Here is a 25,613-nt window from a genome sequence, read left to right as displayed (position 1 = left end):
TGCCTATATTGTAATTGTTTTTAATAACCTGCCCAGGGACTGCGGTTGAAAATTAGCCGGCTGGCTAAAACCGGCACTTTTACTGAAACGTTGATTAATGTGCACTGTCCCTGTAAAAATAAAATAAACTAAACTAAAAACTAAACACAGCACATCAATACACACAGCACATCAATACACACAGACACACAGCACATCAATACACACACAGCACATCAATACACACAGACACACAGCACATCAATACACACAGCACATCAATACACACAGCACATCAATACACACAGCACATCAATACACACAGACACACATCACATCAATACACACAGACACACAGCACATCAAGACACACAGCACATCAATACACACAGACACACAGCACATCAATACACACAGCACATCAATACACACAGACACACAGCACATCAATACACACAGACACACCAATACACACAGACACACAGCACATCAATACACACAGCACATCAATACACACAGTACATCAAGACACACAGACACACAGCACATCAATACACACAGCACATCAATACACACAGACACACAGCACATCAATACACACAGACACACAGCACATCAATACACACAGCACATCAATACACACAGACACACAGCACATCAATACACACAGACACACAGCACATCAATACACACAGACACACAGCACATCAATACACACAGCACATCAATACACACAGACACACAGCACATCAATACACACAGCACATCAATACACACAGCACATCAATACACACATCACATCAATACACACAGACACACAACACATCAATACACACAGACACACAGCACATCAATACACAGACACACAGCACATCAATACACACAGACACACAGCACATCAAAGACACACATCACATCAATACACACAGACACACAGCACATCAATACAATAATACACACAGCACATCAATACACACAGACACACATCAATAATACACACAGACACACAGCACATCAAGACACACAGCACATCAATACACACAGACACACAGCACATCAATACACACAGCACATCAATACACACAGACACACAGCACATCAATACACACAGACACACCAATACACACAGACACACAGCACATCAATACACACAGCACATCAATACACACAGTACATCAAGACACACAGACACACAGCACATCAATACACACAGCACATCAATACACACAGACACACAGCACATCAATACACACAGACACACAGCACATCAATACACACAGCACATCAATACACACAGACACACAGCACATCAATACACACAGACACACAGCACATCAATACACACAGCACATCAATACACACAGACACACAGCACATCAATACACACAGCACATCAATACACACATCACATCAATACACACAGACACACAACACATCAATACACACAGACACACAGCACATCAATACACAGACACACAGCACATCAATACACACAGACACACAGCACATCAAAGACACACATCACATCAATACACACAGACACACAGCACATCAATACACACAGCACATCAATACACACAGACACACAGCACATCAATACACACAGACACACAGCATATCAATACACACAGACACACAGCACATCAAAGACACACATCACATCAATACACACAGACACACAGCACATCAATACACACAGCACATCAATACACACAGACACACAGCACATCAATACACACAGCACATCAATACACACAGACACACAGCACATCAATACACACAGACACACAGCACATCAATACACACAGCACATCAATACACACAGCACATCAATACACACAGACACACAGCACATCAATACACACACAGATACCCAGAAACATCAATGTAGGCCTGCATAAACCCCCAATATCTCACCACAGTCATTAAACACATCAATGTAGGCCTGCATAAACCCCCAATAGTTCACCACAGTCATTAAACACATCAATGTAGGCCTGCATAAACCCCCAATATCTCACCACAGTAATTAAAAACAAAGCTATCCTGTTTTTACAGTTGAACAAAGGTATCGGTCATTGAATACCGACAGGGAGCTCCAACAGTATGCATGTTATTCACTATAACCAACAGGGAGCTCCAACAGTATGTATGTTATTCTCTACAGGTATCTATCTATCTCTTATTCACTATAACCAACAGGGAGCTCCAACAGTATGTATGTTATTCACTATAACCAACAGGGAGCTCCAACAGTATGTATGTTATTCACTATAACCAACAGGGAGCTCCAACAGTATGTATGTTATTCACTATAACCAACAGGGAGCTCCAACAGTATGTATGTTATTCACTATAACCGACAGGGAGCTCCAACAGTATGTATGTTATTCACTATAACCGACAGGGAGCTCCAACAGTATGTATGTTATTCACTATAACCGACAGGGAGCTCCAACAGTATGTATGTTATTCACTATAACCGACAGGGAGCTCCAACAGTATGTATGTTATTCTCTACAGGTATCTATCTATCTCTTATTCACTATAACCAACAGGGAGCTCCAACAGTATGTATGTTATTCACTATAACCGACAGGGAGCTCCAACAGTATGTATGTTATTCACTATAACCAACAGGGAGCTCCAACAGTATGTATGTTATTCACTATAACCGACAGGGAGCTCCAACAGTATGTATGTTATTCACTATAACCAACAGGGAGCTCCAACAGTATGTATGTTATTCTCTACAGGTATCTATCTATCTCTTATTCACTATAACCAACAGGGAGCTCCAACAGTATGTATGTTATTCACTATAACCAACAGGGAGCTCCAACAGTATGTATGTTATTCACTATAACCAACAGGGAGCTCCAACAGTATGTATGTTATTCTCTACAGGTATCTATCTATCTCTTATTCACTATAACCAACAGGGAGCTCCAACAGTATGTATGTTATTCACTATAACCAACAGGGAGCTCCAACAGTATGTATGTTATTCTCTACAGATATCTATCTATCTCTTATTCACTATAACCAACAGGGAGCTCCAACAGTATGTATGTTATTCTCTACAGGTATCTATCTATCTCTTACTCACTATAACCAACAGGGAGCTCCAACAGTATGTATGTTATTCACTATAACCGACAGGGAGCTCCAACAGTATGTATGTTATTCACTATAACCAACAGGGAGCTCCAACAGTATTGGGACAGGGAGCTCCAACAGTATGTATGTTATTCTCTACAGGTATCTATCTATCTCTTATTCACTATAACCAACAGGGAGCTCCAACAGTATGTATGTTATTCACTATAACCAACAGGGAGCTCCAACAGTATGTATGTTATTCACTATAACCAACAGGGAGCTCCAACAGTATGTATGTTATTCTCTACAGGTATCTATCTATCTCTTATTCACTATAACCGACAGGGAGCTCCAACAGTATGTATGTTATTCACTATAACCAACAGGGAGCTCCAACAGTATGTATGTTATTCACTATAACCAACAGGGAGCTCCAACAGTATGTATGTTATTCACTATAACCGACAGGGAGCTCCAACAGTATGTATGTTATTCTCTACAGGTATCTATCTATCTCTTATTCACTATAACCAACAGGGAGCTCCAACAGTATGTATGTTATTCTCTACAGGTATCTATCTATCTCTTATTCACTATAACCAACAGGGAGCTCCAACAGTATGTATGTTATTCTCTACAGGTATCTATCTATCTCTTATTCACTATAACCAACAGGGAGCTCCAACAGTATGTATGTTATTCTCTACAGATATCTATCTATCTCTTATTCACTATAACCAACAGGGAGCTCCAACAGTATGTATGTTATTCACTATAACCAACAGGGAGCTCCAACAGTATGTATGTTATTCTCTACAGATATCTATCTATCTCTTATTCACTATAACCAACAGGGAGCTCCAACAGTATGTATGTTATTCTCTACAGGTATCTATCTATCTCTTATTTACTATAACCAACAGCGAGCTCCAACAGTATGTATGTTATTCACTATAACCAACAGGGAGCTCCAACAGTATGTATGTTATTCTCTACAGATATCTATCTATCTCTTATTTACTATAACCAACAGGGAGCTCCAACAGTATGTATGTTATTCACTATAACCGACAGGGAGCTCCAACAGTATTGGGACAGGGGACTCCAACAGTATTGGGACAGGGAGCTCCAACAGTATGTGTTATTCTCTACAGGTATCTATCTATCTCTTATTCACTATAACCAACAGGGAGCTCCAACAGTATGTATGTTATTCACTATAACCGACAGGGAGCTCCAACAGTATTGGGACAGTGAGCTCCAACAGTATTGGGCCAGGGAGCTCCAACAGTAGTGGGACAGTGAGCTCCAACAGTATTGGGACAGTGAGCTCCAACAGTATTGGGACAGTGAGCTCCAACAGTAGTGGGACAGTGAGCTCCAACAGTATTGAGACAGTGAGCTCCAACAGTAGTGGGACAGTGAGCTCCAACAGTAGTGGGACAGTGAGCTCCAACAGTATTGGGCCAGGGAGCTCCAACAGTAGTGGGACAGTGAGCTCCAACAGTATTGGGACAGTGAGCTCCAACAGTATTGGGACAGTGAGCTCCAACAGTATTGGGACAGTGAGCTCCAACAGTATTGAGACAGTGAGCTCCAACAGTATTGAGACAGTGAGCTCCAACAGTATTGGGACAGTGAGCTCCAACAGTATTGGGACAGTGAGCTCCAACAGTATTGGGACAGTGAGCTCCAACAGTATTGAGACAGTGAGCTCCAACAGTAGTGGGACAGTGAGCTCCAACAGTATTGGGCCAGGGAGCTCCAACAGTAGTGGGACAGTGAGCTCCAACAGTATTGGGACAGTGAGCTCCAACAGTATTGGGACAGTGAGCTCCAACAGTAGTGGGACAGTGAGCTCCAACAGTATTGAGACAGTGAGCTCCAACAGTAGTGGGACAGTGAGCTCCAACAGTATTGGGACAGTGAGCTCCAACAGTAGTGGGACAGTGAGCTCCAACAGTAGTGGGACAGTGAGCTCCAACAGTATTGGGACAGTGAGCTCCAACAGTAGTGGGACAGTGAGCTCCAACAGTATTGGGACAGTGAGCTCCAACAGTAGTGGGACAGGGAGCTCCAACAGTAGTGGGACAGGGAGCTCCAACAGTAGTGGGACAGGGAGCTCCAACAGTATTGGGACAGTGAGCTCCAACAGTATTGGGACAGTGAGCTCCAACAGTATTGGGACAGTGAGCTCCAACAGTAGTGGGACAGTGAGCTCCAACAGTAGTGGGACAGTGAGCTCCAACAGTAGTGGGACAGTGAGCTCCAACAGTATTGGGACAGTGAGCTCCAACAGTATTGGGACAGTGAGCTCCAACAGTAGTGGGACAGTGAGCTCCAACAGTATTGGGACAGTGAGCTCCAACAGTATTGGGACAGGGAGCTCCAACAGTTGTTGTTGTTCTGACTCTGTACTCCAGCACTTTGGATTTAAAAATGACACAATGACTGTGAGGTTAATGTGCAAACCGTCAGCTTTAATTTGAGGGTATTTTCATCCATATCGGCAGAAACGTTTATGAATTACAGTACTTCCTGTACATAGTAGTACCCCCATTTTAGGGGACCAAAAGTAGGGGACAAATTCACTATAAGAATTGAATATGTTTCTATAAACACTTCTATATTGATGTGGATGCTACCATGATTACGTATAATCCTGAATGAATCGTGAATAATGATGAACGAGAAAAATAGAAGCACAAATATCATACCACAAAGACATGCTAACCAGGAAATCATGGGGTGGCAGGGTAGCCTAGTGGTTAGAGTGTAGAGGCGGCAGGGTAGCCTAGTGGTTAGAGTGTAGAGGCGGCAGGGTAGCCTAGTGGTTAGAGTGTAGAGGCGGCAGGGTAGCCTAGTGGTTAGAGTGTAGAGGCGGCAGGGTAGCCTAGTGGTTAGAGTGTAGAGGCGGCAGGGTAGCCTAGTGGTTAGAGTGTAGAGGCGGCAGGGTAGCCTAGTGGTTAGAGTGTAGAGGCGGCAGGGTAGCCTAGTGGTTAGAGTGTAGAGGGGACAGGGTAGCCTAGTGGTTAGAGTGTAGAGGCGGCAGGGTAGCCTAGTGGTTAGAGTGTAGAGGCGGCAGGGTAGCCTAGTGGTTAGAGTGTAGAGGTGGCAGGGTAGCCTAGTGGTTAGAGTGTAGAGGAGGCAGGGTAGCCTAGTGGTTAGAGTGTAGAGGTGGCAGGGTAGCCTAGTGATTAGAGTGTAGAGGAGGCAGGGTAGCCTAGTGGTTAGAGTGTAGAGGCGGCAGGGTAGCCTAGTGGTTAGAGTGTAGAGGCGGCAGGGTAGCCTAGTGGTTAGAGTGTAGAGGCGGCAGGGTAGTAAACACGGGATAGGCACGCTTAGATCCAGGTATAAACTGGTGTACAGAGCCTGGGACACGAGCGTCACAGTTCCCCCGAGGAAACAAAGTGGCTTGCTGTGCTCCCGCCTTGCTGCCGCCGCAATCCAATTCATGTACTCTTCCTCTTCCTCTCCCTCCCACCTCTCGTTACTCTATAATGCTGGACTAATATAGTGTCCCTCCTACCTCTCGTTACTCTATAATGCTGGACTAATGTAGTGTCCCTCTCACCTCTCGTTACTCTATAATGCTGGACTAATGTGGTGTCCCTCCCACCTCTCATTACTCTATAATGCTGGACTAATATAGTGTCCCTCCTACCTCTCGTTACTCTATAATGCTGGACTAATGTAGTGTCCCTCTCACCTCTCGTTACTCTATAATGCTGGACTAATGTGGTGTCCCTCCCACCTCTCATTACTCTATAATGCTGGACTAATATAGTGTCCCTCCTACCTCTCGTTACTCTATAATGCTGGACTAATGTAGTGTCCCTCTCACCTCTCGTTACTCTATAATGCTGGACTAATGTGGTGTCCCTCCCACCTCTCATTACTCTATAATGCTGGACTAATGTGGTGTCCCTCCCACCTCTCGTTACTCAATAATGCTGGACTAATGTGGTGTCCCTCCCACCTCCCATTACTCTGTAATAATGGACTAATGTGGTGTCCCTCCCACATCTCATTACTCTATAATGCTGGACTAATGTAGTGTCCCTCCCACCTCTCATTACTCTATAATGCTGGACTAAAGTGGTGTCCCTCCCACATCTCGTTACTCTATAATGCTGGACTAATGTGGTGTCCCTCCCACCTCTCGTTACTCTATAATGCTGGACTAATGTAGTGTCCCTCCCACCTCTTGTTACTCTATAATGCTGGACTAATGTGGTGTCCCTCCCACCTCTCGTTACTCTATAATGCTGGACTAATGTAGTGTCCCTCCCACCTCTTGTTACTCTATAATGCTGGACTAATGTGGTGTCCCTCCCACCTCTCGTTACTCTATAATGCTGGACTAATGTGGTGTCCCTCCCACCTCTCGTTACTCTATAATGCTGGACTAATGTAGTGTCCCTCCCACCTCTCGTTACTCTATAATGCTGGACTAATGTGGTGTCCCTCCCACCTCTCGTTACTCTATAATGCTGGACTAATGTGGTGTCCCTCCCACCTCATTACTCTATAATGCTGGACTAATGTGGTGTCCCTCCCACCTCTCATTACTCTATAATGCTGGACTAATGTGGTGTCCCTCCCACCTCTCATTACTCTATAATGCTGGACTAATGTAGTGTCCCGTCCCTCCCACCTCTCGTTACTCTATAATGCTGGACTAATGTGGTGTCCCTCCCACCTCTCATTACTCTATAATGCTGGACTAATGTAGTGTCCCGTCCCTCCCACCTCTCGTTACTCTATAATGCTGGAATAATGTGGTGTCCCTCCCACATCCCATTACTCTATAATGCTGGACTAATGTGGTGTCCCTCCCACCTCTCATTACTCTATAATGCTGGACTAATGTAGTGTCCCGTCCCTCCCACCTCTCGTTACTCTATAATGCTGGACTAATGTGGTGTCCCTCCCACCTCTCATTACTCTATAATGCTGGTCATAACCCAAAAGGTTATAATGTGTGTGTGGTTCAAAATGCATCTCCGTGTGGTTATTATAGTGTATTCAATGTGTAGTATAGAGTACAATCCCACCTCTCCCTCCAGTGAGGATGTTAATGTGTGTGTTACCTGGGGTTGAGGCCTTCCACGGCCTCTTTGAGGAACTGTGGAGTGTTGTCTGCTGTGGAGGGAGGAACGGATGGGGTGTCTGCTTTATATTCGCCGTCTCCTCCGGCCTCACCAGGCAGACCCAGTCTGTCCTCTCCATCTGCCTCCTAACACACACCACACACACACACACACCACACACACACACACACCACATACCACACACACACACCACATACCACACCACACACACCACATACCACACACACACACCACATACCACACCACACACACCACATACCACACACACACACCACATACCACACACACACACACCACATACCACACACACACACCACATACCACACCACACACACACACACCACACACACACACACACACACACACACACACACACACACATACCACACACACACACACCACATACCACACACACACACACCACATACCACACACACACACCACACACACACACACACACCACATACCACACCACACACACCACATACCACACGCACACCACACGCACACACCACACACACCACACACACACACACACCACATACCACACACACACACACCACATACCACACACACACACCACACACACACACCACATACCACACACACACCACACACACACCACACACACCACATACCACACACACACACACACCACATACCACACACACACACACCACACACCACACACACACACCACATACCACACACACACACCACACCACACACACACCACATACCACACCACACACGCACACACCACACCACACACACACACGCACACACCACACACACACACACACACCACACCACACACGCACACACCACATACCACACACACACACCACACACACACACACACACACACACCACATACCACACACACACGCACACACCACACACACACACGAAAGGGAGAGAGAGCAAGTTAGACTAGAAATACTAGTGTGTCATCAACAAAGACAAACAACGCAGGCATGAACTAAAGATACTAGATTAGACCAGTCATTCTGCGACAGTACGGGAGTATAGATCTAAAGATACTAGATTAGACTAGTCATTCCGCGACAGTACTGGAGTATAGAGCTAAAGATACTAGATTAGACTAGTCATTCTGCTACAGTACTGGAGTATAGAGCTAAAGATACTAGATTAGACTAGTCATTCTGCTACAGTACTGGAGTATAGAGCTAAAGATACTAGATTAGACTAGTCATTCCGCGACAGTACTGGAGTATAGAGCTAAAGATACTAGATTAGACTAGTCATTCTGCTACAGTACTGGAGGAAGCAAGTGGGTCTCTCAATTCAATTCAAGGGGCTTTATTGGCATGGGAAACATATGTTAACTTTGCCAAAGCAAGTGAAGTAGATAATATACAAAAGTGAAATAAACAATAAAAATGAAGGCAAACATTACACTCACAGAAGTTCCAAAACAATAAAGACATTTCAAATGTCATATTGTGTAAATACACAGTGTTGTAACGATGTGCAAATATTTAAAGTACAAAAGGGAAAATAACATAAATATGGGTTGTATTTACAATTGTGTTTGTTCTTCACTGGTTGCCCTTTTCTTGTGGCAAAAGGTCACAAATCTTGCTGCTGTGATGACACGCTGTGGTATTTCACCCAGTAGATGTGGGAGTTTATCAAAATTGGGTTTGTTTTCTAAATCTTTGTGGATCTGTGTAATCTGAGGGAAATATGTGTCTCTAACATGGTCAAACATTGGGCAGGAGGTTAGGAAGTGCAGTTCAGTTTCCACCTCATTTTGTGGGCATTGTGCACATAGCCTGTCTTCTCTTGAGAGCCAGGTCTGCCTTCAGCCGCCTTTCTCAATAGCAAGGCTATGCTCACTGAGTCTTTACATAGTCAAAGCTTTCCTTAAGTTTGGATCAGTCACAGTGGTCAGGTATTCTGCCACTGTGTACTCTCTGTGTAGGGCCAAATATCATTCTAGTTCGCTCTGTTTTTTTGTTAATCCTTTCCAATGTGTCAAGTAATTATCTTTTTGTTTTCTCATGATTTGATTGGGTCTAATTGTGTTTCTGTTCTGGGGCTCTGTGTGGTGTGTTTGTGTTTGTGAACAGAGCCCCAGGACCAGCTTGCTTAGGGGACTCTTCTCCGGGTTCATCTCTCTGTAGGTGATGGCTTTGTTATGGAAGGGTTGGGAATCTCTTCCTTTCAGGTGGTTGTGGAATTTAACATCTCTTTTCTGGATTTAGATAATTAGTGGTTATCGGCTTAATTCTGCTCTGCATTATTTGGTGTTCTACGTTGTACACAAATTATATTTTTGCAGAATTCTGCATGCAGAGTCCCATTTTGTGAATTCTTGGTTGGTGAGCTGACCCCAGACCTCAAAACCATAAAGGGCAATGGGTTCAATAACTGATTCAAGTATTTTTAGCCAGATCCTAATTGGTATGTCAAATGTTATGTTCCTTTTGTTGGCATAGAAGGCCCTTCTTGCCTCGTCTCTCAGCTCGTTCACAGCTTTGTGGAAGTTACCTGTGGTGCTGATGTTTAGACCGAGGTAAATATAGTTTTGTGTGCTCTAGGACAACGGTGTCTAGATGGAATTTGTATTTGCGGTCCTGGCGACTGACCCCACAGAGCCCCAGGACAGAAACACAATTAGACCCAATCAAATCATGAGAAAACAAAAAGATAATTACTTAACACATTTGAATGAATTAACAAAAAAACAGAGTAACTAGAATGCTATTTGGCCCTACACAGAGAGTACACAGTGGCAAAATATCTGACCAACTTAAAGAAAGCTTTGACTATGTACAGACTCAGCGAGCATAGCCTTGCTATTGAGAAAGGCCACCGTAGGCAGACCTGGCTCTCAAGAGAAGACAGGCTATGTGCTCACTGCCCACAAAATGAGGTGGAAACTGAACTGCACTTCCTAACCTCCTGCCCAATGTTTGACCATGTTAGAGACACATATTTCCCTCAGATTACACAGATCCACAAAGATTTAGAAAACAAACCAGATTTTGATAAACTCCCATATCTACTGGGTGAAATTCCACAGTGTGCCATCACAGCAGCAATATTTGTGACCTTTTGGCACAAGAAAAGGGCAACCTATGAAGAACAAACACCATTGTAAATACAACCCATATTTATGCTATTTTCCCTTTTGTACTTTAACTATTTGCACATCATTACAACACTGTGTATTTACACAATATGACATTTGAAATGTAGTTTTTTTTATTTTTGGAACTTCTGTGAGTGTAATGTTTACTGTAAATTTCACTTTTGTTTATTATCTACTTCACTTGCTTTGGCAATGTCAACATGCCAATAAAGCCCTTAAAAATGTAAAATGTTGAGAGAGCGCGAGCGAGAGAAAGAGAGCAGTAGGACAGGTGATGAGCTACTCAGTAAATGAGACTAGGAAAATCCCCAACAGCCAGGGAAGAAACAGCCGTGTGTGTGTGTGTGTGTGTGTGTGTGTGTATAAACAGTACACAGCCAAGACCATGCTACAGAAGCAGAAAGAGCACCATTCAGGAGGAAATTAATGAGAAGGAGAGCAGTGAGGTACACACACACACACTGACCCCGGTCTCTATCCAGAGATTGAACAGTCACCCAGATGGTATCTGGCACCTCTCATCCTCTCTTTAAAAGCTTTGCAGAGGGACCATCCCTTTAAATTCTTTGCACAATGTCTGGACGGTCCACCCCCCCCCTATTCAACCCTGGTCCCTTTAACTGCTTTGCAGAGGTGGCAGAAAACAGAGGCCCAGCTTGATTAGGGATTCATTCTCACTACGGCAGCAAACAGCCAAATGAACACGGACGAAAAAGTCAGGCCAACAAACATGCATTCTGTTCTGTTCTGCTTTGTAGTGCCAGGCCTAGCTGGAGTCTAGTAAGTTACTGCTGAGGCTGGAGTCTAGTTTATCTACTGCTGAGGCTAGAGTCTAGTAAGCTACTGCTGAGGCTGGAGTCTAGTAAGCTACTGCTGAGGCTGGAGTCTAGTAAGCTACTGCTGAGGCTGGAGTCTAGTAAGCTACTGCTGAGGCTGGAGTCTAGTAAGCTACTGCTGAGGCTGGAGTCTAGTAAGCTACTGCTGAGGCTGGAGTCTAGTTTATCTACTGCTGAGGCTGGAGTCTAGTTTATCTACTGCCCAGGCTGGAGTCTAGTTTATCTACTGCTGAGGCTGGAGTCTAGTTTATCTACTGCTGAGGCTGGAGTCTAGTTTATCTACTGCTGAGGCTAGAGTCTAGTAAGCTACTGCTGAGGCTGGAGTGAGGCTGGAGTCTAGTTTATCTAGTTGGAGTATTTATCTACTGCTGAGGCTGGAGTCTAGTTTATCTACTGCTGAGGCTGGAGTCTAGTAAGCTACTGCTGAGGCTGGAGTCTAGTTTATCTACTGCTGAGGCTGGAGTCTAGTTTATCTACTGCTGAGGCTGGAGTCTGAGCTGAGGCTGGAGTCTAGTTTATCTACTGCTGAGGCTGGAGTCTAGTAAGCTACTGCTGAGGCTGGAGTCTAGTAAGCTACTGCTGAGGCTGGAGTCTAGTTTATCTACTGCTGAGGCTGGAGTCTAGTAAGCTACTGCTGAGGCTGGAGTCTATTTATCTACTGCTGAGGCTGCTGAGGCTGGGCTGGAGTCTAGTTTATCTACTGCTGAGGCTGGAGTCTAGTTTATCTACTGCCCAGGCTGGAGTTTATCTACTGCTGAGGCTTATCTACTGCTGAGGCTGGAGTCTAGTAAGCTACTGCTGAGGCTGGTCTAGTTTATCTACTGTGAGGCTGGAGTCTAGTTTATCTACTGCTGAGGCTGGAGTCTAGTTTATCTACTGCTGAGGCTGGAGTCTAGTTTATCTACTGCTGAGGCTGGAGTCTAGTTTATCTACTGCTACTGCGGAGGCTGGAGTCTACTGCTGAGGCTGGAGCTACTACTGCTGAGGCTGGAGTCTAGTTTATCTACTGCTGAGGCTGGAGTCTAGTAAGCTACTGCTGAGGCTGGAGTCTAGTTTATCTACTGCTGAGGCTGGAGTCTAGTAAGCTACTGCTGAGGCTGGAGTCTAGTTTATCTACTGCTGAGGCTGGAGTCTAGTTTATCTACTGCTGAGGCTGGAGTCTAGTTTATCTACTGCTGAGGCTGGAGTCTAGTTTATCTACTGCTGAGGCTGGAGTCTAGTTTATCTACTGCTGAGGCTGGAGTCTAGTTTATCTACTGCTGAGGCTGAGTCTAGTCTAGTGAGGCTGGAGTCTAGTCTACTGCTGAGGCTGGTCTAGTAGTCTGCTGAGACTTCTATTTATCTACTGCTGAGGCTGGAGTCTGTAGCTACTGCTGAGGCTGGAGTCTAGTTTATCTACTGCTGAGGCTGGAGTCTAGTTTATCTACTGCTGAGGCTGGAGTCTAGTTTATCTACTGCTGAGGCTGGAGTCTAGTTTATCTACTGCTGAGGCTGGAGTCTAGTAAGCTACTGCTGAGGCTGGAGTCTAGTAAGCTACTGCGGAGGCTGGAGTCTAGTAAGCTACTGCGGAGGCTGGAGTCTAGTTTATCTACTGCTGAGGCTCATTTTGTGCATGCATTCTCCTTGCTCAGGGGATCCTCCCAGGGATCATTTTTATGTCGAAAGACCGAGAATCTCAGTTCTGCTAACTTTTTAAAAAGGTCATTCTACTCCAAAATGTAAGAAAAAATATATATACTGACACACTATATCATTAAATCTCCAGAAAGTAGCCCAAAAACATATTGGTAACATATTCAACCATGCATATAACCTATCCATAGTCTATATTATCATTGTGGAGATTCTAGCTATACTATATGGAATTATTGTGTAAATTCACACTATACTATATGGAATTATTGTGTAAATTCGCACTATACTATATGGAATTATTGTGTAAATTCTAATCATTGTGTAAACCTATCGACGCAGACTCATATGGACATTTCACAGTTATTGGAAATTCACTATACTATATGGAATTATGGATGAACTTATCAAATAACAAATATGGAATTATTGTGTAAATTCACACCAGGACCCATTGAAGGGTATTTATTGAAGTAAAACCAGACTGAGTAGCCTAGTGGTTAGAGTGTAGAGGAGGCATGGTAGCCTAGTGGTTAGAGTGTAGAGGAGGCATGGTAGCCTAGTGGTTAGAGTGTAGAGGTGGCAGGGTAGCCTAGTGGTTAGAGTGTAGAGGAGGCATGGTAGCCTAGTGGTTAGAGTGTAGAGGTGGCAGGGTAGCCTAGTGGTTAGAGTGTAGAGGAGGCATGGTAGCCTAGTGGTTAGAGTGTAGAGGAGGCAGGGTAGCCTAGTGGTTAGAGTGTAGAGGAGGCATGGTAGCCTAGTGGTTAGAGTGTAGAGGTGGCAGGGTAGCCTAGTGGTTAGAGTGTAGAGGAACAGGGTAGCCTAGTGGTTAGAGTGTATACCCCAGAGGAGGCATGGTAGCCTAGTGGTTAGAGTGTAGAGGAGGCAGGGTAGCCTAGTGGTTAGAGTGTAGAGGTGGCATGGTAGCCTAGTGGTTAGAGTGTAGAGGAGGCAGGGTAGCCTAGTGGTTAGAGTGTAGAGGAGGCAGGGTAGCCTAGTGGTTAGAGTGTAGAGGCGGCAGGGTAGCCTAGTGGTTAGAGTGTAGAGGAGGCAGGGTAGCCTAGTGGTTAGAGTGTAGAGTGTGGCAGGGTAGCCTAGTGGTTAGAGTGTAGAGGTGGCAGGGTAGCCTAGTGGTTAGAGTGTAGAGGAGGCAGGGTAGCCTAGTGGTTAGAGTGTAGAGGAGGCAGGGTAGCCTAGTGGTTAGAGTGTAGTGGTTAGGTGTAGGGCAGGGTAGCCTAGTGGTTAGAGTGTAGAGGCGCCAGGGTAGCCTAGTGGTTAGAGTGTAAAGGTGGCAGGGTAGCCTAGTGGTTAGAGTGTAGAGGAGGCGGGGTAGCCGAGTGGTTAGAGTGTAGAGGCGGCAGGGTAGCCTAGTGGTTAGAGTGTAGAGGAGGCGGGGTAGCCGAGTGGTTAGAGTGTAGAGGTGGCAGGGTAGCCTAGTGGTTAGAGTGTAGAGGCGGCATGGTAGCCTAGTGGTTAGAGTGTAGAGGAGGCGGGGTAGCCGAGTGGTTAGAGTGTAGAGGAGGCAGGGTAGCCTAGTGGTAGAGTGTAGAGGAGGCATGGTAGCCTAGTGGTTAGAGTGTAGAGGCGCCAAGGTAGCCCAGTGGTAGAGTGTAGAGGAGGCAGGGTAGCCTAGTGGTTAGAGTGTAGAGGCGGCATGATAGCCTAGTGGTTAGAGTGTAGAGGAGGCATGATAGCTTAGTGGTTAGAGTGTCGAGGCGGTAGGGTAGCCAAGTGGTTAAAGTGTAGAGGCGCCAGGGTAGCCTAGTGGTTAGAGTGTAGAGGAGGCAGGGTAGCCTAGTGGTTAGAGTGTAGAGGCGGCATGATAGCCTAGTGGTTAGAGTGTAGAGGAGGCATGGTAGCCTAGTGGTTAGAGTGTAGAGGCGGCAGGGTAGCCTAGTGGTTAGAGTGTAGAGGAGGCATGGTAGCCTAGTGGTTAGAGTGTAGAGGCGGCAGGGTAGCCTAGTGGTTAGAGTGTAGAGGAGGCATGGTAGCCTAGTGGTTAGAGTGTAGAGGCGGCAGGGTAGCCTAGTGCTTAGAGCGTTGGACTAGTCACCTGAAGGTTGCAAGTTCAAATCCCCAAGCTGACAAGGTACAAATCTGTCGTTCTGCCCCTGAACAGGCAGTTAACCCACTGTTCCTAGGCCGTCATTGAAAATAAGAATTTGTTCTTAACTGACTTGCCTGGTTAAATAAATAAATAAAATAAAAGGTAAAATAAAAAAATGACTCCTGGTATTGAAACTTGGCAAAGGTGGTAAAATATTAATCCCTAATTAATACTATTACTCAAACATAGCCTCTTGAGGACCTAATTAAAAATTGTCAGCCAGGCTGAGAAAAGGCAAGCACAGTGAAGGCTGTGTATGAAGAAGGCTGTGTATGCGTGTGTATGAAGAAAGCACAGTGAAGGCTGTGTATGCATGTGTATGAAGAAAGCACAGTGAAGGCTGTGTATGCGTGTGTATGAAGAAAGCACAGTGAAGGCTGTGTATATAGAAAGCACAGTGAAGGCTGTGTATATAGAAAGCACAGTAAAGGCTGTGTATATAGAAAGCACAGTAAAGGCTGTGTATATAGAAAGCACAGTGAAGGCTGTGTATATAGAAAGCACAGTGAAGGCTGTGTATATAAGAAAGCACAGTGAAGGCTGTGTATGCGTGTGTATGAAGAAAGCACAGTGAAGGCTGTGTATGAAGAAAGCACAGTGAAGGCTGTGTATGAAGAAAGCACAGTGAAGGCTGTGTATGAAGAAAGCACAGTGAAGGCTGTGTATGCGTGTGTATGAAGAAAGCACAGTGAAGGCTGTGTATGAAGAAAGCTGTGTAGGCTGTGCATGCGTGTGTATGAAGAAAGCACAGTGAAGGCTGTGTATATAGAAAGCACAGTGAAGGCTGTGTATAAAGAAAGCACAGTGAAGGCTGTGTATATAGAAAGCACAGTGAAGGCTGTGTATGCGTGTGTATGAAGAAAGCACAGTGAAGGCTGTGTATGCGTGTGTATGAAGAAAGCACAGTGAAGGCTGTGTATGCGTGTGTATGAAGAAAGCACAGTGAAGGCTGTGTATGAAGAAAGCACAGTGAAGGCTGTGTATGCGTGTGTATGAAGAAAGCACAGTGAAGGCTGTGTATGCGTGTGTATGAAGAAAGCACAGTGAAGGCTGTGTATGCGTGTGTATGAAGAAAGCACAGTGAAGGCTGTGTATGAAGAAAGCACAGTGAAGGCTGTGTATGAAGAAAGCACAGTGAAGGCTGTGTATGAAGAAAGCACAGTGAAGGCTGTGTATGCGTGTGTATGAAGAAAGCACAGTGAAGGCTGTGTATGTGTGTGTATGAAGAAAGCACAGTGAAGGCTGTGTATGAAGAAAGCACAGTGAAGGCTGTGTATGAAGAAAGCACAGTGAAGGCTGTGTATGCGTGTGTATGAAGAAAGCACAGTGAAGGCTGTGTATGAAGAAAGCACAGTGAAGGCTGTGTATGTGTGTGTATGAAGAAAGCACAGTGAAGGCTGTGTATGAAGAAAGAACAGTGAAGGCAGTGAAGAAAGCAGCTGTGTATGCGTGTGTATGAAGAAAGCACAACAGTGAAGAAAGCTGTGCATGAAGGTGTGTATGAATGAAAGCACAGTGAAGGCTGTGTATGCGTGTGTATGAAGAAAGCACAGTGAAGGCTGTGTATGAAGAAAGCACAGTGAAGGCTGTGCATGCGTGTGTATGAAGAAAGCACAGTGAAGGCTGTGCATGCGTGTGTATGAAGAAAGCACAGTGAAGGCTGGCTGCTACGTATACAAGTGAGAACAGATCCATTTTCCCTGATTTTGTACTAGCCTGGTCCTCGATGTAAGCCCTGTCTCGCCAATTGATCTGGGACCAGGCTAGTATTTCACTGCACAAGGGATCCATTACCAAGCTGTGTAGGTCCCACGAGCCCCACAGAACCTAAATCAGAGGACAGTCTAATAGACAGACAGTCCCATACAAGGTCAGGTACAGGAACAATGATTTACCTCCACTGGGACGGAGGTAATCCATTTAACTCACTACTACACAACACAAGTCAAGGAGGTCAGTGTGTGTGTGTGTGTGTGTGTGTGTGTGTGTGTGTGTGTGTGTGTGTGTGTGTGTGTGTGTGTGTGTGTGTGTGTGTGTGTGTGTGTGTGTGTGTGTGTGTGTGTGTGTGTGTGAACTTTTTTCTGTGTGTTAGCTGCCTGTGCCTGCCTGTTAGTGTGAACAGTTTTTGCCTCATAGAACAGTTAGCTGCCTAGCCTGTGTTCCAGTTAGTTCATACCTTAAGGCTTTAGCTGGCCTGCTACCTTAAGAACAGTGCCTGCCTGCCTGCCTCTATAGAACAGTTAGCTGCCTGCCTGCCTCTATAGAACAGTTAGCTGCCTGCCTGCCTGCCTCTATAGAACAGTTAGCTGCCTACCTGCCTGCCTGTCTACCTCTATAGAACAGTTAGCTGCCTGCCTGCCTGCCTCTATAGAACAGTTAGCTGCCTGCCTGCCTCTATAGAACAGTTAGCTGCCTGCCTGCCTGCCTCTATAGAACAGTTAGCTGCCTGCCTGCCTCTATAGAACAGTTAGCTGCCTGCCTGCCTCTATAGAACAGTTAGCTGCCTGCCTACCTCTATAGAACAGTTAGCTGCCTGCCTGCCTGCCTCTATAGAACAGTTAGCTGCCTGCCTGCCTGTCTACCTCTATAGAACAGTTAGCTGCCTGCCTGCCTGCCTCTATAGAACAGTTAGCTGCCTGCCTGCCTACCTCTATAGAACAGTTAGCTGCCTGCCTGTCTACCTCTATAGAACAGTTAGCTGCCTGCCTGCCTACCTCTATAGAACAGTTAGCTGCCTGCCTGTCTGCCTGCCTCTATAGAACAGTTAGCTGCCTGCCTGCCTGCCTGCCTCTATAGAACAGTTAGCTGCCTGCCTGCCTGCCTGCCTCTATAGAACAGTTAGCTGCCTGCCTGCCTGCCTATAGAACAGTTAGCTGCCTGCCTGCCTACCTGCCTGCCTCTATAGAACAGTTAGCTGCCTGCCTGCCTACCTCTACCTCTATAGAACAGTTAGCTGCCTGCCTGCCTCTATAGAACAGTTAGCTGCCTGCCTGCCTACCTCTATAGAACAGTTAGCTGCCTGCCTGCCTGCCTCTATAGAACAGTTAGCTGCCTGCCTGCCTGCCTACCTCTATAGAACAGTTAGCTGCCTGCCTGCCTGTCTACCTCTATAGAACTCTGTACACTACTTTATACCGGAGTCCTATGGCATCTTATTTCCTATATATAGTACACTACTTTATACCGGAGTCCTATGGCATCTTATTTCCTATATATAGTACACTACTTTATACCAGAGTCCTATGGCATCTTATTTCCTATATATAGTACACTACTTTATACCAGAGTCCTATGGCATCTTATTTCCTATATATAGTACACTACTTTATACTGGAGTCCTATGGGAATAGGGTGCCATTTGGGACACACTTTCCCAGAGCTAAATCAGGTCAGACGACATCATGTCATGAATCACTATTTCTGTTGTGTAATGAGCACTCACACACATAAAACCAGATAGAACCTTTGACAGACACGCCACACAAGTCCATAGTGGGTCGGGGAGAGGGAGTGGTCACGGTGAGCCTTTGAAGCAGCAGAAAGTCCAGGGGGGGAGGTACTAGGATAGCCCACAGCCATATACAAGTGTAGGCCGTGGGTGCGGATTCAACTCTAAAGTTCACGGGACCAAAAGATTGTGAGCTTCCTGAAGCTTCTGCACACGTGTTTATTCTCTACTTTACACCGTCTCTGCTCGGCTCCTAGAGAACAGTCTCTGCTCCACTCCTAGAGAACAGTCTCTGCTCCACTCCTAGAGAACAGTCTCTGCTCCACTCCTAGAAAACAGTCTCTGCTCCACTCCTAGAGAACAGTCTCTGCTCGGCTCCTAGAGAACAGTCTCTGCTCCACTCCTAGAAAACAGTCTCTGCTCCACTCCTAGAAAACGGTCCATTTACACAGTCTCTGCTCCACTCCTAGAGAACAGTCTCTGCTCCACTCCTAGAGAACAGTCTCTGCTCCACTCCTAGAAAACAGTCTCTGCTCCACTCCTAGAAAACAGTCTCTGCTCCACTCCTAGAAAACAGTCTCTGCTCCACTCCTAGAAAACAGTCTCTGCTCCACTCCTAGAAAACAGTCTCTGCTCCACTCCTAGAAAACAGTCTCTGCTCCACTCCTAGAGAACAGTCTCTGCTCCACTCCTAGAGAACAGTCTCTGCTCCACTCCTAGAGAACAGTCTCTGCTCCACTCCTAGAGAACAGTCTCTGCTCCACTCCTAGAGAACAGTCTCTGCTCCACTCCTAGAGAACAGTCTCTGCTCCACTCCTAGAGAACAGTCTCTGCTCCACTCCTAGAGAACAGTCTCTGCTCCACTCCTAGAGAACAGTCTCTGCTCCACTCCTAGAGAACAGTCTCTGCTCCACTCCTAGAGAACAGTCTCTGCTCCACTCCTAGAGAACAGTCTCTGCTCCACTCCTAGAGAACAGTCTCTGCTCCACTCCTAGAGAACAGTCTCTGCTCCACTCCTAGAGAACAGTCTCTTTACTCGGTCTCTGCTCTAACTCCTAGAGAACAGTCTTTTTACTCCGTCTCTGCTCTACTCCTAGAGAACGTTCTCTTTACACAATCTCTGCAAGAACACAACGATCACAGTACTCTACATAACAGAATATATCTCATAAACTTACTGTAAGTAAAAAAAATAATAATAATTCAAAACACCGCATTCAACCGTGAATAGTAAAACTTTGTTTTTACTGGGGGAACCATCCATGCAGCGTCCTTCTGTATAGTATCCATTTGATCTCACTTTCACTTAGATGTTATGTTAGACCGCTGCACCAATCGGTAGCCATAAGGGGCGTCACTACAGTCCCCGGTTCGAATCCGAGGCTGCATCACGGCCGTGATGGGCGGCGGCCCAGCGTTGTCCGTGGTAAGCCGCCATCGTAAATAAAACCTCTTAACTGACTTGCCTAGTTAAATAAAATAAAATAAATAAATATGCCGTGTTGTGTTGACGTAGCCTAAAGTGTTGTTTGGAACGATGTACAGTGAACAGATGGTGTTTATTTTATTTTTCCTAGTGGCGCTCGCTGTTGAGTGATTCATACATGCGCAGAAGTTTCGGGAAGCTCTGGATCTTTTCGGCCCGGCGGACTAAAGATTCAGAAAACGTTAGATCTGTACAATCTGTAATGTAGATCCCGATTGGTTCCTAAATGGCACCCTATTCCCTATAGTCCACTACTATTGATCAGGACCCAGAGGGTGACTAGTGCATTAGAATACTTTGGTGAGTGCTGCTATTTGTACTATTTGGATAAGAGCGTCTGCTAAATGACTTAAATGTAAATGTGTATTATACGCATATGTGACTCAACGGTTGTTTTATTTTTTTATTTTTTATTTTTTACATTGGATTTTTTTTTAAAGTAGAGATTCAGAGCTACAAAATGGTTTATCATACACAACAGTTGAGAAACAATAGGAGAGTAATTCTGCTTTGAAAGTTGTAAACTCACTTTTGAGAAATTGGAGAAAAGAAATATATATATATATATTATTATTTGTTTTTTTGTATACCCCAACTCCTGAGACATGTTCAGAGTGAGGTCAGGGCCAAGGTCGGGGGTCATTATCAATCTGTTGTTGTTATTTAAAATAGTTACCATGGTAATGTACGTCATGCTGTTTAATGGCCTGTCCGTTTAATCGCTACACAGAGACTCCTCAACCGTACCAACTGTGCACACCACCATGAAGTAAACGTAATGATTGTAACATCACAACGTTGTTGCCATGTTGTTTACAATGCAGGCATACCATGTAGCATAGCTATTTCATAACTACCAAAGAGGTAGTTACTATTTTTCATCATGTCTAAGAATACCATAATCAAGTCGGATTTATTTTTTATTTTTTAAAGACTTAAGTTAAGTTAATAAAAATGTGGTCCTTTGTAAGCTCAGTTGGTATAGCTTTGAAACACCAGGGTAGTAGGTTCGATTCCAGAACACATTTATTTATCTAACCGTTTATTTAACTAGGCAAGTCTGTTAAGAACATATTATTAGTTACAATGACTGTCTATGAACAGTGGGTTAACTGGTCTAGGGACAGTGGGGTAACTGGTCTAGTGGGTTAACTGGTCTAGGAACAGTGGGTTAACTGGTCTAGGAACAGAGGGTTAACTGGTCTAGGAACAGTGGGTTAACTGGTCTAGGAACAGTGGGTTAACTGGTCTAGGAACAGTTTAACTGGTCTAGGAACAGTGGGTTAACTGGTCTAGGAACAGTGGGTTAACTGGTCTAGGAACAGTGGGTTAACTGGTCTAACAGTGGGTTAACTGGTCTAGAACAGGGGTTAACTGGTCTAGGAACAGTGGGTTAACTGGTCTAGGAACAGTGGGTTAACTGGTCTAGGAACAGAGGGGTTAACTGGTCTAGGAACAGTGGGTTAACTGGTCTAGGAACAGTGGGTTAACTGGTCTAGGAACAGTGGGTTAACTGGTCTAGGAACAGTGGGTTAACTGGTCTAGGAACAGTGGGTTAACTGGTCTAGGAACAGTGGGTTAACTGGTCTAGGAACAGTGGGTTAACTGCCTGTTCAGGGGAGGAATGACAGATTTGTACCTTGTCAGCTCGGGGATTTGACCCAGCAACCAACACTATAAACACTAGGCTACTTGCCACCCCAATGACTAAGATGCTTTGGATAGAAGCTAAATGGAATAGAATAATAATATAATAATCATGTTATTAACTACATCCTAGACAAATTGCTCCTCATTTTATTAGACATTGTAAATGATAAGGAGCAAACCTTGACTAGATCCTCAAATCCACCCCAGGGGAGTCAGGCTATATATATAGTAGTTTATCTGTCAAACCAACAGCGTGATTGTCTTTCCAATGAAAAAGCAACTTACTCCTAAGCTTTGGGTCCAAGGCACAGAAAAAGAGCGTCCTATATATTATATTTTTTTTTTTTGGGGGTGAAAGTAATATAACATTTGGTTAGATTGTGTCAGACAAAGAGCTGATCTTTGTTTTGAAAGGCCATCTCTTTTTGACAACAGTCGGGTCACTAAGCTGGAGCACCGAGTCAGCTGGTTTGACAGGTTAGCCGATTATAGCATGTTAGCTAACAAATCATTACTCGTTATAACTAAATAAGACATGACTCGTTACAAATGGCACAATTTACCAGGGTTATACAGTTACTAAATGCCTATTTAATAACGTAACATTCACGTAGTTATCTCGCGGAAAACTTAAGTTTAGTTAACGTTGACTGAACATGAGCTACCTATAGCTAACTAAGCTAATTAGCGAGGAAGGAGATTAGCTAGTTACGACGTCCCTAGCAACGAAGGAGCACATTTCAGCACGAAAGAGATTCAAATATGTTTTCTTAGTTTACGTTTTCTCACCTTGTCACTAACGCTGTCGGGATCTCCTCCTTTTCCTCCTCTCTTCCTTACCTCCGTCATGTTTTCCTTATTTTCACTCAAGACACATAAAAAAAAAATTGGGAGTCTGAAGACTCAACTAAAGCAGCTTGGAATTGAACCTCGTCGGCCCCCTTTGTAATCACACACTGGGGGTTATGAGGATCTTCAGGGGGGGTTTAACCGTGAAATAAATGGTCGGTTTTTTCCGATTCTGCAAAATGTGCTGTTATTTTGACGCAACAGTACGCAGCCTCTCTACTCTCCTGATCCGAATGTGTTTTGTTTTTATTACCGCAGTTTTGTCGTTCGCTATCTCAGGTGTCTGAACCTGTGTGAAGTTAGACACTAAGGACTAGGCCACAATAGTGTGGATTTTACTGCTCGCCTTCAAAATAAATGTCCCATTTTTTTATATTTATTTTACTAGGCAAGTCAGTTAAGAACAAATTCTTATTTTCAATGACTGGGTTAACTGCCTGTTCAGGGGCAGAACGACAGATTGTGTACCTTGTCAGCTCGGGGATTTGAACTTGCAACCTCTCGGTTACTAGTCCAACGCTCTAACCACTAGGCTACCCTGAAAGGTTTTTAAAAAGGTAACTACTAGTGGAATCATGCCATATTTGGACGAGATAATACCAAACCAGGCTGGAATGTGTTTATATAAATTAAACAAAAATACAATCATTTGTTTAATTTAACTCTAAACAAAGAGTTGCAATCTGTTTTGGAATGGGTAGCCAGTAATAAACTGGTCCAGAACATCTCTAAAACTAAGAGCATTGTACTTGGTACAAATAATTTTTTAAGTTCTAGACCAGCTGAATATGGTAATGAATGGTGTGGCTATTTAACAAGAGACTAAATTACTTGGCGTTACCTTAGATCGTAAACTGTCATGGTCAAAACATATATAGATTCAATGGTTGTAAAGATGGGGAGAGGTCTGTCCGTAATAAAGAGATGCTCTGCTTTTTTGACACCACACTCCAAAAATGCAAGTCCTGCAGGCTCTAGTTTTGTCTAATCTTGATTATTGTCCCAGTCGTGTGGTCCAGTGCTGCAAGGGAAAGCCCTAGTTAAAATGCAGCTGGCCCAGAACAGAGCGGCACGTCTTGCTCTTCATTGTAGTCAGAGGGCTGATATAAATACTATGCATGTCCAGTCTCTCTTGGCTAAGAGATGAGGAGAGACTGACTGCATCACTACTATTTTATAAGAAACATGAATGTGTTTAAAATCCCAAATTGTTTGCATAGTCAACTTACACACAGACCTGACACACACACTTATCCCACCAGACATGCCACCAGGGGTCTTTTCACAGTCCCCAAATCCAGAACAAATTCAAGAAAGAGTACAGTATTATTGGCCCAATTGGCCCAGCGTCGTCCAGGTTTGGCCGGTGTAGGCCTTCATTGTAAATAAGAATTTGTTCTTAACCGACTTGCCTAGTTAAATAAAGGTTAAATAAAATATATATATTTTTTATCAATTTACTTAAGATCCAACTATATCTCAATGTGCTCCACCTTATACTCGTCATCTTACACAACGTAGTAATTCTCTTTAGTTTAGATTTGCCCCCGTGTGGTCATAATTTTAAAAGAGTATGCACTATGCAAAGCTGCAAAAAAAATCTAGATTTTATATCGCAGACTTTTATTTTGAAGGCAAATTCCAAAAAACAGCAGTCTTAATGCTGCCAATGTTGCTGCCGTTATGCACATCCTTTACACAGATGAGTGAGATGTTTCACCTGATGTAAACTCAGCAACAACAAAACAACGTCCTCACTCTCAACTGCGTTTATTTTCAGCAAACTTAACATGTGTAAATATTTGTATGAATATTCAACAACTAAGAGATAAACAGAACAAGTTCCACAGACATTTTATTTTACCTTTATTTAACTAGGTAAGTCAGTTAAGTACAAATTCTTATTTTCAATGACAGCCTAGGAACAGTGGGTTAACTGCCTGTTTAGGAGAAGAATGACAGATTTGTACCTTGTCAGCTCAGGGATATGAACTTGCAACCTTTCGGTTACTAGTCCAACTAGTCCAGCTACCCTGCCGCTCCAATGTGACTAACATAAATGGTATAATGTGTCCTTGAACAAAGGGTGGGAGTGTCAAAATCAAAAGTAACAGTCGGTATCCGGTGTGGCCACCAGCTGCATTAAGTACTGCAGTGAATCTCCTCCTTATGGACTGCACCAGATTTGCCAGTTCTTGCTGTTAGATGTTACCCCACTCTTCCAACAAGGCATCTGCAAGTTCCCGGACATTTCTGGGGGAAATAGCCCTAGACCTCACCCCCGATCCA

At 44.4% G+C, this 25,613-nt stretch overlaps 1 protein-coding gene and 1 long non-coding RNA gene across 17 annotated transcripts in view; both read right to left on the bottom strand.

Moving 5' to 3' along the window:
• The window catches only part of LOC127907130 (phosphatidate cytidylyltransferase 1-like), a 73,839-nt gene extending 50,211 nt beyond the window's left edge, over positions 1–23,628 (bottom strand). For 14 of the 15 annotated variants that reach the window (XR_008063319.1, XR_008063321.1, XR_008063322.1 and 11 more), the window contains exons 1-2: positions 23,265–23,628; positions 8,175–8,320 (exon numbers count right to left, since the gene is read on the bottom strand). Coding sequence is in view for 2 of the 15 variants with exons in the window: in XM_052460854.1 (XP_052316814.1) it covers positions 8,175–8,320; positions 23,265–23,324 (206 nt within the window). In the remaining 13 variants the exon portion in view is untranslated. The remainder of the gene's footprint in view (positions 1–8,174; positions 8,321–23,264) is intronic. The other variant, XM_052460853.1, reaches the window with a different exon arrangement.
• Positions 18,113–18,974, bottom strand: LOC127907131 (uncharacterized). Of its 2 annotated transcripts, none has more exons than XR_008063333.1 (3): positions 18,828–18,974; positions 18,474–18,745; positions 18,113–18,316 (listed from the first exon to the last, which is right to left on the bottom strand). It is a non-coding gene; the product is annotated as an uncharacterized LOC127907131 (long non-coding RNA). The 2 variants fall into 2 exon arrangements; XR_008063332.1 differs by having other exon boundaries at positions 18,113–18,432; positions 18,540–18,745.
• Positions 23,629–25,613: the final 1,985 nt, after the last annotated feature.

This window comes from Oncorhynchus keta, chromosome 14 (assembly GCF_023373465.1).
Source record: "Oncorhynchus keta strain PuntledgeMale-10-30-2019 chromosome 14, Oket_V2, whole genome shotgun sequence".
In the NCBI taxonomy this organism is placed as follows: Eukaryota; Metazoa; Chordata; class Actinopteri; order Salmoniformes; family Salmonidae; genus Oncorhynchus; species Oncorhynchus keta.
Note: the sequence above shows the minus strand (reverse complement) of the source record. Positions and strands in the feature narration are given on the sequence as shown.